Below are 14510 nucleotides of genomic sequence, written 5' to 3'. Positions count from 1 at the left end.
TCCTCTCACCTAAGACTTTGGTATCCGAATGATATATTTATACAGAAACTTAGGAAAAGGAGGCCTTGTTTCCAAAGCCTATCATGTGCTAAATGTCATAAAGGGGGCCTTCTAAAGATTCACGGTTCCTCGAAATTGGTTGGTTTGCCCATTGGAATAGATTACCCTAATACTTCGTGATCGAAAGAAGTATTTTTGATATAGGAATAGGTACCTAGGTAGGAGGATGTACAACAGCCCGGCTTAATTTTATGAACACATTGTCACCAAGGGAAGAATCGTACCTTCCTATGGGCATTAAATTTGTGAAGACCCTGAATGTGATTAAAAGTTTGGATTGGTAGCACTTCTATTCTGCAACCAATTATGGACGTCAGAAAAGTTGTACCTAGCACACTTGATTTGTGGAAGGACAAGATGATGCTTTGTCTAGGAAAAAGAATGGCTTTTATTGGTCATCGTCAATTCTATCTTTGCCATTCCTTATCCCTGCTACCATTTGTTTTATTCTCACGTATGGAGACATAATATCATCCATCAGTAGCAGCGCAGTTGGGCGACTTGCTATTTTTCCACCGACGTAGCTCGTGTACCCTTCTGGGGGTAAGTCCCTAGGCAGAGTATCGACTGTATTCATCAAGCTTCATTAATGAATGGTATAGGTCTTTTTTAACCAGTCTCATTAGTGATAAGCTTCGTAATCTTGCCGATAGCAATGGTTTGACCCTGAAATTACTTGGTTAGTACTTAGCAACAGATGATACCTGAATCGTGAAACATACCTGGTCTCTTAAGGTGAAGCGACCCATTTGGGGGTAGTCTTCGAATCTTTCGATGCAAACCGAACCAGCGCCGCCCGTAATTTGCATCCTAGCAATGATACTATCCCCTCGCTTCGCATGGGTCGGTGGTACTTTGCTCTTCCTGCCGGTTCCCTTCTGCAGCTTGTGTAGTAGCGCAGCAAATGTGACCTCCTCAACAGCGGAGTGAACGTGCAGGACGCAGTTGAACCCAGCGGTAAGAATGTTCTTCAGTTCGAGAATCCTGATCTGGGCCTCGAATGCCGAGACGTTATGGACTAGACGCTTTGGAGAACAGAGCACGAAGCCGGCGGAGATGTCGTCCTCTTCAATGCCTCGGAGCCGTATCCGCACTTGGTCACCGCATTGAGCAACTTGGATCTCGTCTTCTGTTTCGCCATAAAGAGCAGCGATGTCAACCTTTTCTTTGTTCGGCATCATAATCAAGGTCATGCCCTTCTTGCAGACGCCTGCTTCGATCTTGCCTTCAACCATCGTACCCATATCTCTGTACTTTCCGCTGATGGCCATCATGAATGGAGCGTTGGTCTTCCGTTCAAGAGCTTGCATATTATCGAGATACTCCAGCAGAGATGGTCCATCATACCAGGGGCAGATATCGGATGGAATACGGTCCTTGATACCCAAGGTTTGTTGAGCAGCAATGGGCATGAAGAAGACATCAGTCTTTAAGTTATACCCTGTGCCCTTGAGGAATTGCATGAGTTTCGTGGTACATTCTTTGTATCGGGCCTCCGACCAGTTGACTGTAGCATCGTCCATCTTGTTGATGACAACAACAAGCTTGTTGACACCTTGCGTTTTGGCGAGCATAGCATGCTCACGGGTCTGTCCACCTTTCTCGAATCCGGTCTCATACTCTCCCTTACGCGCACTAATAACGAGAATACCAACGTCCGCCTGGGAAGCACCTCCAATCATGCTCGGGACGTAGGTCTTGTGGCCAGGGGCATCTAGAATGCTATATCGTCGCTTCTCGGTTTCGAAGAATCCTCTTCCAACTTCGACTGTCTTTCCCTTGGATCGTTCCTCGCTGGTCAAATCGAGCGCCCACGAAAGATACCAAGTCTCCCTGCCCAAGTCCTTCGCTTCCTTCTTGTACTTGTCCATGGTACGCTGGTCAACCATGCCGGTTGCGTATAAGATAGAGCCACCTAGCGTCGATTTTCCAGCATCGACGTGACCAATGAAGATAATATTTATGTGTTCCTTTCCATAAATTTCCTTCAATGTCTCCTCGTCAACATCGGCGGCCTGTTCATTTGCAACGGCGTCGGCATCGCGGACTGCTGCTGCCTTGCTACTTCTTGAAGGACTCGAACGTCCAGAGGAAGGTGTAGGAGAGGTCTTTCCACTTGAGGTCTTGGACGATTTTGTGTTCTCGCCGGTTTTCTCAATGGCCTTATTTGCCGTTACCTTAGAGCCAGCATCTGCGGATGCCTCCTTCTCGGCTTTGGGCTCCTCTTTCGGGGGTGTAGGGACACCGATAGAAAGGACCTTAGCAGCCTTAGGCTTCGGAGGGTCTCCGCCTATGCTTAAGACCTTGGTTCCTCCCTCTTGTTTAGCGACAGGCTTTGGCGCGCTAGCGGTAGGGGCGGCGGGAGCAGCAGCAGGTGATGCGGTCTGGTCGCCTCGCTTAGCAATGGTAGGCACTGTCTGAGGCTGCTGGGCTTGTTGCTTGGGCTTCTGTTGGGATTGGGGTTGCTGCTGATAATATTGTTGTTGTTGACCTTATTAAAGTTAGCATAAGTTTGATGTTTTTTTCGAGATGGACAGTACCATAACCCTGATTGTATCCACCTTGTCCATAGATATTTCCATAGCCCTGGCCTTGACCCTGTCCTTGACCATACTGCGGAAAGCCGCCTTGGCCTCCGCCATACTGGGGGTAGTAGTTCTGGCCTCCATAGTAGCCTTGTTGGTAATTTGGCATATAACCACCGCCGTAACCTTGACCTGGCTGGAAGGTCTGGGCGGTTGGTTGGAAGGAGGCAGCGCCAGGTCGGAATGATGCGGCTGCAGGGTTTTGAGGCTGGTTGTTCAGGTTCATCTGCTGAGTCTGTCTCGACAGGTTGTCGTCCTGAGCGGCAGGGTCGTCTTCCCAAGAGTTAAGGTCTGCCATGGTGTTGATTTTCTCTGTAAAATAATCGAATACGAAGTCACGGTAAACGAAGCTGCTCGGGTGCTAACAGAAGAAAAAAAAAATCGTCGTCGCAAAAAGAAATCGGAATTCGTGGTTGTGCGACCGGGAATGACGTGGTGAACAGTGGTGGGATGATCGGTATATCTAAAAGGTAAATGAAGGACGAGAGTAAATAAGCCCTCTAATGAGTCAGGTAGAAGAGAAGAGTGAAGGATGTTAGGAAATCTGCCTAACCCTGTCGTCTGACTTGACCTGATTGTCTGAGAGTTTGCGGCGGGATGTGAAGGGAAAAGAATCTTGGAGGACGCAAAGTTTAGCGGGGAGAGAGGTTTTGCCCCGCCAATGACGGAGGAATCAGCCCCTCGGTATTATACCGTTATACCACGTATTTTTAAGTTTGTACATGCCATATTCCACTAAGCCCTACGGAAATGGGAGTAATATTGCAATGATATGTCTTAAATCCAATCTATGCATTTATAGGTCTCATATATTCGTTAAAAGGAGCATTCATTCTGTTTGCTACCTAGAGTACCTAATACACCATTTGTATCACTGTGCAACCTATGTAAACATTGAATAAGTTATGCGGTGTGTAATAATGTTTACACTCGAACGGTGAACTTTAATGAATCTTTCTCTTTCAACATTCAACATCCATAACTGTGAATCTATGCATTCCGATTTGAGGACGGCCATTGACCTAAGGTGTGGCTTGGCTGATACTTGACAAGTTGGGCATCTATGAGGTCTTAATTGCCCTCCATGGGGAGAGTGAGTCTTTCTTCATGCATAATTCGCATGTGTGGATAGAGCAATAAGACAATAACCACCATCCATATATTCCCATATATATTGGTCTATTGGTCATGGATGCATTCCTAGCCAAATTATCTTACCACGCCACCAACTACGCCATCAGATCTTGTCTTGCTCTGACATCCACTTATGTCATCCAGCAAGGCTCGCGGTTACTGAAGGTATGAAAACAATCAACTATACTCACATTCATCAACGAAGCACTCCTTACATACCTACTTTGGGTTATCAGATAGCTGCCCAAGCTAATTATGTAAAATAGACAGTCGACGATGACCCCCTACGCACCGAGCTAAGCCACCTGCAAAGACGGTTGGCTCGCAAGATCGAGGTAAGTCATATCTAACCGGATCAGTTAGAATGTAGGCTGCTCACCGATAAATCCATCTCAACGTGTCAAATATCAGTCACGGCTAACCACTATAATAGCTTGTCTCTCCCATACTAGAATCGATTGAGTTCCGTTACACACGCGGAAACTCAGCTCTGGAGGTTGTGGTGCGTACAGCACAGGAGTTAAGAGCCAATGTCGACTCTCTTGGGAAACGCCTTGAAAATGCTGCCTTGGCAGATGAATCACGGCGGAATGGGGGAGTTAAGAATTCCACCGCCGCCTCCCTACGGCGCCTCGAAATTCAGAGCATCATCACCGACATCAAGCAGTTAATTATCGACATTGATGACTCCATACCACTTATCAATCTCTGGGTATCAGCCATTGGGGGCATCCAAACCCAGCCGTCCGGTTTCTCGCCGTCTCGTCTATTGCAAGCTAGCATGCTAGTGAATGTTGGGGACACCCAATATATCCTCAACTCTAGTACGCCTATGCAGATTGGTCCGGATTTTATGCTTTCTATTTACATGCTCTTTCGGGCTCATACTTGTCTTGAAAATCCTAGAGAACCATATGGCTTAGAAGATGGTCAGCACAAGCCGCTATGGCAGGAGGTGATTCATAAGGCTCGAGTCCGGCTCCGCAGGGTGCCACTTGAGGATGAGCTCCACAATATGAACGGCTTGGGAACCAACGTCTCGTATGTGGGTTACTCGTACCAACTTCAGATTGTGGAAGATCTAGATGATGGACGAGTTCACACACTTGAAGATGGCGATGCTCAACCGACTTCCTATGATGGTGTTCGTGCCGCTGGTATTCGAGAATATGTCCCTATCCATCAAATATCAAAGATGTTCTACGCAGATGTTGGGAGGATACTGAATATTAATAATGATGACGGCGCATCAAGTAATCCAGTACTCCTGCTCAAGAGGGATACCAAAGCTATACATGTAACCAAGGAAATTGCAACATCTGATCACATGGCACAAACAGGGTTGATTCAAGACGTCGACGAAAGCACTAAATCTAATGGCACCTTGGAAGCCGATTCCCAGGACGACATCAATGATCAAGTTCAACTCCAGCTCCAACTCGAAAGCGAGAACAACCGGCCGACAAAGACTCCCAACCCTTTCAAATTTCCTCAAGACCTGGATCCTGAGTGGATAGCCCTTGAAGTCTTCGACATAAGCGACGACAGCACAGACGCCACAGACAACGAAGACGAGCCTACACCCGAAGAAGAGGACCAAGATACGGATGCCAAAAATGAGGCTATCCCAATCTCACCGCATCCTCGACGTATAAAGCCTGCCTCCCGTCATTCCGCCGACTCAAACTTGGTATCGCAGCTCAGCCGAATGAGCCTAGCCTCCTCCTCTCGCCCCTCCTCCCGCAACTCCGGCGCGCTAATCCCCGATGCCGGGACCTTGGACGAGGACCTACTCGAACGCTCCCCCTTCGGCGCTATCCAAACCTCGCTCTCCCTCCTCGAGATGCTGCTGCGCCTAACCAGCCTGCAGGAGTTCGAACAGACCACGCATTTGGCGATCCCCGATCACGTCTTGAGATTCTATCTAGACGAGTCGACGTCGCGAGCCGATGCCGATGCTCCCGTTCATCGCGGCGCTGGGGGAGGTCGGAGTTAGCGTCGTCGTGATAGTTATATGTGAGGGTAGAGTGTGAGCATTGGTCTTAGATCGTTTATTAACAGGCTAGATATCCCACCAAAACTATGTTGCAGTTGTAAAGTACCTATGAGTGAGTCCTACGTCTTGTGAGCGGTTTCGGACAGTTTCCATAGACAAGACTCGCCTGAGTTGTACCAAGATTGCATGGCGTACGGTCTGCAAAGCATAGAAAGACAAATGAATTAATCGCCGAGGCGAATAATGATAATGCAATCCAAAACATGAGAAGTACATAGGTAGTCAAGATTAGATCGAACGTGGATGATACGCACTGTATGTAACCATTATGATGTCTAGCAATACTAGGTACATATGCACTTCGCCGTGTTTGACGTCCATTAAAGACAAGCCCGCGACAAAACAGAGCCCTTAACGCCATATCCTATCTTCTATCGTGAACCGTGTAAAACCGCATCGTTCTTCCCCCTCTCTTGCTCACCACCTACGACCGTAGATAGAGCTCTCGTTCGCATTCTTCCTCTGGCCCTGGTTATTCTTGCTCCGCATCGTCGACATCGAGGCCACGAGATCGCGCCTCAGGGCCTCGTCCTCGTCGTACACGCCTCCCGGCGCGTCGCCGACGCCGCGGCTGTCGCCCACGTGGCGGAACAGCTCCATCATCTCCTTGAGGCCGAGCTTGAGGCCGCCCTCCCTCCTGGCGCCGCTCTCGATGGCGGCCTCGGCCAGGAGCCGCTTCTTCTCCTGGAGCTCGAGGATGCGGCCCTCGACGCTGTTCTCGATCGTGAGCTTGTACACGACCACGTCGACCGTCTGCGTCAGCCGGTGCACGCGGTCGATGGCCTGTTCCTCCACGAACGGGTTCCAGAAGGGCTCGAGGATGACGACACGGCTGGCGGCCGTCAGGTTGAGACCTAGGGCGCCGCATCGAAGCGAGCATAGTAGAACCCTGGTGCGCGCGTCGTGTCGCAAGGAGTTGAGCGCTTCCTCGCGCGCGTCGTTCTTCATGCTGCCGTCGTACCGCGTATATTTGATACCTTCCTTGCGGAAGAAAGGCTCTACGAGGTCGAGCATGCTGGTGAACTGCGAGAAGACGATGAACTTGTGGTCGTGCACCTCCTTGTGGAGGAGCGTGATTAACTGTCGGATCTTGGCGGATGCTAGGACATGCGGTGTCTTCTCCTTCTCACGCCGGGAGCGGTGGTAGTAGCCATCATCGTCTGAAGAATCGCCGTCTATGTCAGATTCGGAAATGCCAGTATCGTCATCTTCAGAATCGGATTGGGACTCTGAGTCTGCATCTTCTTCATCGTCGTCCTTGTCTTCATCATCTTTATCGTTCTCATCGCCTTCATCATCCCCATCATCCTCGCTGTCTTCAAGTTTCGCTTTGCTCAACTTGGATTCAATTACCGAGACGGACTCGAACTCATCCTCGGAGTCTGGTTCCTCCAATGCACGTTGTAGCTCTTCTGGCTTCGTATCTTTGCCATCATCTACAATAAAGCTGTTTAATTGACTGCCGTCTTGGGTCTCTTCATCTTCCGAATCTTCCGAGTTGATGGTTTCGCCTTCGCCCTCAGCATTCTCGTCGTCCGTACCGCCAGCTTTGCCTAAGCGCAACGGGCCTTGCTCATCACCGGAGACAATCCAGTCGGCTCCCTCCTCTTCCTCGTCACTGTCGAGGACTGCGCGTCGATTTCTGGGTTTCCGCTTTCGGACAATCTCGGTCTTGACCTTTTCTTCCACCACCTTCTTAACCTTAGCCTTGCTCTTCTTCTTTTTCGCTCTAATTTTCGGAGTTTTCAGGTCACCTCCATCCTCGTGGTGCTTGAAATACTCGAGGTCTTCGAAGCAGGCCTTGCACTTGTCCGATCCGGGTTGGCGACTTTCGCGGTCTAGTTCCCAACCACAGATGTCGCAGTGCTTAGTTTCGACATCTAAGCCGCCTAGGAGGTCGGCAAGGGCATCTACGTCCGAATCATTCTTCTTCGGTTTCGTCTCTTCAGACAAAGCGTCCTTGTCCTTCTCAAGTTTTCCCTCAACAAGTTTTGGATGGTCACAAGCTTGTCTTAGGCGCAAGAGTAGTACCAGGGCGCTTGCGTAGTTGAGCTTGCTCTTCATCATCTTCTCGATGCTCTTATCCGTTCGCTTTTCCAGTCTGTCATAGAAGCGCCTCTCTGCTGGTGTGAACTCAGCTGCGACTGTCACAACCTTCCGCTCTGTGACTTTGAAGCTTGCAGTCGCGCCCTTTTCGCCGTCCTTGGATTCCTTTCCACCAGCGTTGAGAGCACCGGCCTCCTTCAAGATGTCCTTGGTTCTACGTTTCATGAAACATTGCAACAAGCTATGGAGGCGGCGCATTGCAACGTCACCTTTACCGTTCTTCATCGGTATCTCGAAATGATCCTTCCATTCGCGGAGATCATCGTAAGGTTTGATCCTAAGGAACTTCACCAAGCTCTGCAGTTCATCCAAGTTATTTTGCATCGGAGTTCCAGAGAGACACCAACGATATACGCTTCTAAGCTCGTAGCAAGCTTTCGTGGCCTTGGCGTTTCTGTTCTTGATCGTATGTGCTTCATCCAAGATAACACGATACCAATGTAACCCGAAACAACCAGCTTTTAGGCTATCACTGGAGTGGCCGTGCTCAGATACTAAGATCTGGTATGTTGTGATGACGACATCGTATCGACGAAGCTCTTCGAAGCGCTTCGTGCGCTGCGGCCCGTGATGCACAAGGACTTTCAACTTGTGGGATTCAGTCACCTTCTCTTTCAGCTCAGCCTCCCATTGACGGATAAGAGCTAGAGGGGCAACAACCAATGTTGTCTTCTCAACTCCTGGGTGTTTATCTTGTGGTTTTTGGTTGCTCAATATAAGTGCTATTGATTGCAGGGTTTTTCCCAAACCCATGTCATCAGCAAGGAGACCACCCTTGGGAACTTTTCCTTTCTTGACAGGGCCGAGTTCGCGACCTTTCATCCATTCTACACCCTCGACTTGATGACGCAAGAGTGGAACGCTAAGTCCTTCGATGTGGGACTTATCTTCACCATCTTCTTCTTTCACTTCCTTATCCTCCTCGTCTTGTATAGATCCTTCGAGTAAAGCTTTAATATCGGAGGCGGCTTTCTTCGGGTCAACATACGCAGAAAAAACACCCGGTTGGCTGTAGATCGAGACTGGACCATCAGAGACCGATATCGGGTTAGTAGAAGATCCTGCCGGACCGGGCATGGTGTTGAACGTGGGAGGTGGCGGCGGCTTCTTGTCCTTAAAAGTAGGCTGCAACGGTCCCGTGATTCGTTGTGGTCGGTGGTGTTCCGGGCGGCTTTTTGGTTGAATGAAAAGGTTGGCATATTTGTCTTCGATATTTCCGGAGAATGCTCGCGACTTGATAGCTGGCGCTGGTGCTGGCGCTGGTGCTGGTGCTCGGGTAGGGGCGGTGGCAGGTTGTCCACTTGAAGTAAGATCAACAGAAGCGACTTTTGCCGTGCTCGTGTTTGTATAACCTGATGTCTTTTCATCACGCTGGTTTGCCTGGTTTGAAGTATTGCCATTTGTTTCGTTAGATCCCAAAGGGCGCAACGGCACCTTTGGCGGTGCGTGTTCTTTAACCATAGTGGAATGATTCTGCTGGGGTCGTTTTACGTGGTTGTCACTTATAATCCAATCCTTGATTTCTTCTATCTCCCTTTCAACCCATTTATTGTGTTCTGTATACTTGGGTTTGAGGAAATCGGGTGTATCGGTCGACTTGAGATCGTTCCTTGGCCGAATTCCGAATTTGTCGCCTGGCTTTCTAGCTTGGTTGTGAATACACGGTTTTCACGGGTTTGGGCTATGAAGTGGGATGAATGTTTGCAGGTGGGGTGGTAAACAAACCTCATAGAAAGTCGAAAGCCAAAATGTGATCAGTTGGTAATACGGAAAGCAGTATGCGGTTATGAAAAATTGGCACTGTCTTAGAGAAGAAGATGTTATTTACGATACCGACTTCGGGTCATTGTTTGTTTAGACCGTTGGGAGATTTAACTTTTGCTTGACGTTGTTTACTTCGATGGCCAATGACATAATTTACCGGGTCAACCATTATATTCGTGGTTGTACATACAATGTACACACACTCGAGTCAGGAACAACCCTGGAACATTTCAGCCACATCTACCAGCTGACCGGCAGTTGGCAGAAGATTACTGTAACCCCACAATGCCCATCTCTTCAGACCCACCAAACTTGGTCCACTATTGGGGAACCGTGCGCATTAACGTTAGCTTACGGTCTTGTACCTTGGCCTAATTTAGGGTAGCACTAGACTCGCATGGAACGATTCCACTCATCGTTCTATGTGCGTCTATGGCAGGTGCTACGGGTACAAATTGCCGAAGTCTGGTTCTCGCGTGATGTTGTACAACGTCGCTACGCCGCACGACCAAACTTCTCCTTTCCAGCTTTTCTTCGTAAGCCAACAGTGGTGAAGATTTCCACGTACCTACATACCTACATACCTAGGTAAAGCAAGGGGAGATCGCCGTCGAGGTTTCGGATATTGCGAGCAAACAGATTCATTGACCGAGGACTATGAAGGTCTCGCCGTCTTCACACAATTCCGGCTAATATCAATACTATATATATGAGAGAGAGAGACAAGGTTGTCAATCTTGTTTTGTCTTCTCCACGGCAATCTGCCTTTGCCTCTTTGACCCTGTCTGCCCAGTCTGCTTACGTACAGTAAGAACACCCGGTCCCTCCCAAGGCCTCATCCGATACACCCTGCTCACCCCACGATGAAAAGAGAAGAGAAGAGAGCATCGCATACCCAGTCGCATAGTCGCATCGTCCCATCCCGATGCCCAAGCGTATTGTGTTACAAGATCGCCCAAGGGTCATTGTCACGTACCAGATCGGATCGTCGCTAGCCCTTGACCTTTACTTATTCCCGGAAAATATGCGGGAATGACATTCTGTTGGTTCTATTTGTGCGGCTTACTTGCATTTTACTTACGTGCATTTCCCATTTCCCAGACCTTTGGATACCCAGCACTTGCGCGGCCCTCGATAGTGTTACCATTTTTCAACTACCAACATCAACGATTTCCCTTCCTGTCCACCGTCTGACATCAGCTCTGTCGTGCCACGATCCGCGAGCCAATTAGCCAAATTGTAGATGCTCAGTTGACGTTCGATTATCGATTGCTTGTTTCTTCGCGTCGCAATGGCCACACCCACAGGCCACAATGGCTGGGCTACCGCCGACGATTGGGCTTCACAAAGGGATTATATCACAACCCTCTGGTACTATCTTCCCATTCCAATTTGCCCCATTGTGTCTATATTGAGCTAACCTGCTGTTAGTATGTTGAATTGACACTTCACCCTCCCGCAATCGATCGTCATGCTTGTTATTTCTTTGCCGTCGTTAGCTCTTACCCTACCCGGGTAGTCCTTGCTTGCAAAATGGACTATGAATTGACAGTATATCTACTAGATCGAGATCAAAATAAGACGTTAAAGGAGATTATGCAAATAATGCAGGATAATCACCAGTTCTTCGCAACGTGAGTTTCGATTAGTTATGACTGACTCTACAGTTTGTCATGATCGTTGGCCAACTATCTAACCGGTTAATAAGCGTGAGGATGTACAAAGCCCGCTTTCAGAAATGGGGCATCGAGAAGAAGATCAAAGCTGAGGAAGCCGTCGAGATCTTTCGCCAACAGACTGCTCGCGCCGCAATCGGAAAACCAACAGTAGCTTACATCAGAGGCAGACGGATTGATCCAGATCGACTACAACGGTATCGATATCGCGCGGCGCCGCTTATTTCAAAAAAGATCATGCGCGCCGAGAAGGGGGCAAACGATGAAGGATCCAGATCAAGGATATCCCAGGTAATCTGTCGAACACCATCGCCCTCACCCTCACCCGACGCGACCGATTCGAACATATCCATTTCTCCCCGCATCGAGGAACCTACCGAGCTGAGAGTGCCACACGAGTGTATGCAGATTCTCCGCAATTTCATAAATGGGGCTTTCGATAATGGGATGTGGCAAATGGCAACTCAGGGAGAGCGCGCCGAAATGAATGGTGCTTTCACCTGGCAACATTACGTAGCTTCATCACAGGGGCTGATTCGCCATGGCCGAATAAAAGAAGGCTTCTCGCTGCTGGGTATGTGCTTCGACCAGTACAAGTTGCAATTGCAACAGCCAGATTCGATGTTCTGGTTGGCTACCTACAAGTGCGCAATAGTCCTTGCTAGTCAAAACAACAAGCTTGGTGACGCTTTCATTGACTACGCTTCAAAGCTCACGGCATTGATTCTTCCACCGGGGCATCCATTCAACCAACTCTGGTCTCGGGTTGTACTTACGGGCATGCGCGGAATCAACGATCATGCCGGTGCCATATTTGAATCCTACTTAGACATGTGGGGACGCCATGTCAACTCAAGAGAGACGAATACTACCAATGACGTTCAGGGCGCGTTTGTTTTTATTCAGCTTCATTGTACCGGACTGCTCTCCTTCAACCTACTCGAAACCGTCATCCAGGCTATGATTGCAGGAGGGGCGATCTCGAGGGAAGCCGCGGAATATCTACTCCAGGAAACCAAGTTCAGATTAGTACTTACTTGCCTTGGAAGACGACGACTAAAGAAGGCCGAGACCGTCACCAAAGAGATAATTGCCTGGCTAGATACGCGACTGCCCAGTCTTTACCCGGATCTCCGCTGCAAGACTGCTTGGCTAATGTTTGAAATCAAAGAGCGGAAGGGAACACAGGCGGAGGCAGTACAAGCAGGACACAACCTGCTGAAGATTTCGCAGGAAATTTACGGACCGGCGCATATTCAAACGCTTGAGGCGATGTCGGCGGTAGAGAATTATTGCCGGAAGATTGGTGCCACGGCAGGGGCCGACCAGATGGGCCGAGACTTTGAGAGTAGATGGCGCGTCTTCCGTGATGCGGCGGATTCACTTGGCAACTTCCCACAGCAAATCGACCAACCTTGGTACTATCGGTCGATCGAATTAGGCGAGAAAGTGGGATACGTCCAAGAGACAGTCGAATTATTCGAGCGATGCCTCAAGCTATCCGATGATTCTCCCTAGACGATTGAGTGAGGGCTTATCACGAACATGAGACACCATTACATATCTAGCTAGGTGATTGCCGGATGATATACGACGACGATGAAATCAGACGACTCGATTGACGCTTGTTGCTTAATGTTTATCAACACTACTGCTCGCATATCCGAGTAAGATTTCGCCAAAGACGCTGAAACATATTTAACATACTATTACGCCATCAAGATTTTTAATTATAGATCTAGTTGACTATCTATTCTGGAAGCGTTCTGTGCTGGAGTTTTTTCGGAGGGACTGCTTGAAGGGGCTAGCTGACCAAATATATCTATATGCTATTTTACATATCCAAGTATAGTATTTACATCTATTAACACATTTGACTCAATCTCTGTACAGAATAGCAACCAACGCGTTCAACAAGTCGTTTACTTGAATGGCCACAGCCTGAAACTAAACGACGTTTCATAGCTACGGCATTCACGATCTCACTATAGTGCGAGCACTACCTAACCACATACTTCGCCTTCATTGGATCTGAAGCTAAGTTCCTCACATCGTGCTAGTACGAAGTCCTATTTTGACTTGGTTAATAAGCTGGAGTTGCTAAGCGGTAACAGAATGAATATTTATAAGGCTTGATTCGTTCAGCTTATCACGAGTTTATCTGTACATCACTTTCGAACTTGAAGGAATAGGCAGTTGCAAAACAAGATGCTCTAAAATTGTCTATGTGTAAGAATGTTACTTGAAATCAAAACAGCGTTTCCATCTATCTCTAAAGCTTCTCTAGCGTGCTTCATTAACCCTTTCATATCCTCAATCATTCACGACATAACAGACAGTCCCGATACCATTTAAGCCTTAAGGCTGATCTTGACGGCGGCCTCGGTCTGGCTGCAGACCTGGGCAGCGCCGCCGCCGCTGCGGCAGTTGAGGGCGACGTTGCCTTGGCCGGAGATACTGGTTATGTTTCTGTTAGCCTTGGTGCTCACAACATCGTATCAAGTATGGGATAAGATTTGAGTAGGTAACTTACGTGTCGTGAGTGATCTTCAAGCCGAAAGTCGCGGCGTCAGTGCCAGGGAGTACGGTGAACTTGTACTTGTTGTTGCTGCAGGCCAACTCGGCAGTGGGCACACCAGCAGTGATCTGCGTGGCAGTCGCGCTGCAGTCGATGCCCTTGCCGTCCTTTCCGTCAAGCTTGAACGAGACGCCGTCGACGGTGCCCGCTGCGTCGGCCTTGTGGAGGGTGAAGGCTGTGACGGAGACGTCCTCCGTGCTCTGGGCGACGGCGCTGCCGCTGAGGGCGAGGGCGAGGGTGGCGAAGGTGGCGGCGAAACGCATTTTGATTGTTTGGACTTTGGGTTGGGCTTTTTGAGAGGCTTTAAAGCGAGGATATGTTGAGATGATTGAGATAGATGGATGTGGTGAATTGTCTGCTGTGATGAGGAATGGGAAAATACAAACCAAGGTTGCGAGCCTGCGGCTTCTTTATAGCTGTTCAAGGAGGCATGATTTACTTCGACTTTTTTTGCCCAGACCACAGACACACGGCCAGGCTGAGTGAGGGCATCGCGGTGTAGGACAAAGCTGACTCTGAGGGTATCCACGCAGTCCACCTTTCGGTCGTTG

General features: G+C 48.9%; 5 protein-coding genes across 5 annotated transcripts; 2 read left to right on the top strand and 3 right to left on the bottom strand.

Moving 5' to 3' along the window:
- Positions 1 to 76: 76 nt before the first annotated feature.
- On the bottom strand, positions 77 to 3263 carry F4807DRAFT_432246 (uncharacterized protein). The gene is made up of 3 exons (XM_047998585.1): positions 2601 to 3263; positions 783 to 2551; positions 77 to 726 (listed from the first exon to the last, which is right to left on the bottom strand). The coding sequence occupies exons 1-3, from the start codon at positions 2941 to 2943 to the stop codon at positions 670 to 672; spliced, it is 2169 nt and encodes a 722-aa protein (XP_047852790.1). The 5' UTR covers positions 2944 to 3263; the 3' UTR covers positions 77 to 669.
- A 283-nt stretch (positions 3264 to 3546) lies between these two features.
- Positions 3547 to 6072, top strand: F4807DRAFT_432244 (Ran-binding-domain-containing protein). The gene is made up of 3 exons (XM_047998584.1): positions 3547 to 3944; positions 4046 to 4114; positions 4213 to 6072. The coding sequence occupies exons 1-3, from the start codon at positions 3834 to 3836 to the stop codon at positions 5773 to 5775; spliced, it is 1743 nt and encodes a 580-aa protein (XP_047852789.1). The 5' UTR covers positions 3547 to 3833; the 3' UTR covers positions 5776 to 6072.
- Positions 6073 to 9872, bottom strand: F4807DRAFT_432242 (SNF2 family N-terminal domain-containing protein). The gene is made up of 2 exons (XM_047998583.1): positions 9667 to 9872; positions 6073 to 9583 (listed from the first exon to the last, which is right to left on the bottom strand). Exons 1-2 carry the CDS (start codon positions 9669 to 9671, stop codon positions 6253 to 6255), a joined length of 3336 nt encoding a protein of 1111 aa, XP_047852788.1. The 5' UTR covers positions 9672 to 9872; the 3' UTR covers positions 6073 to 6252.
- Positions 9873 to 10894: 1022 nt separating this feature from the next.
- F4807DRAFT_157994 (uncharacterized protein) lies at positions 10895 to 13348 on the top strand. Its single transcript, XM_047993306.1, has 3 exons — positions 10895 to 11076; positions 11137 to 11339; positions 11414 to 13348. Exons 2-3 carry the CDS (start codon positions 11239 to 11241, stop codon positions 12897 to 12899), a joined length of 1587 nt encoding a protein of 528 aa, XP_047852787.1. The 5' UTR covers positions 10895 to 11076; positions 11137 to 11238; the 3' UTR covers positions 12900 to 13348.
- A 384-nt stretch (positions 13349 to 13732) lies between these two features.
- F4807DRAFT_461988 (uncharacterized protein) lies at positions 13733 to 14222 on the bottom strand (the record flags this gene model as incomplete). Its single annotated transcript, XM_048001759.1, has 2 exons — positions 13733 to 13838; positions 13915 to 14222. The coding sequence occupies 2 exons, from the start codon at positions 14220 to 14222 to the stop codon at positions 13733 to 13735; spliced, it is 414 nt and encodes a 137-aa protein (XP_047852786.1).
- Between the last annotated feature and the right edge of the window lie 288 nt (positions 14223 to 14510).

The sequence above is a fragment of the Annulohypoxylon truncatum genome (genome assembly GCF_022578515.1).
Source record: "Annulohypoxylon truncatum strain CBS 140777 unplaced genomic scaffold F4807scaffold_23, whole genome shotgun sequence".
NCBI classification, from domain to species: domain Eukaryota; kingdom Fungi; phylum Ascomycota; class Sordariomycetes; order Xylariales; family Hypoxylaceae; genus Annulohypoxylon; species Annulohypoxylon truncatum.
The sequence above is the reverse complement of the archived record's forward strand: the minus strand, read 5'-3'. Positions and strand labels throughout refer to the sequence as shown.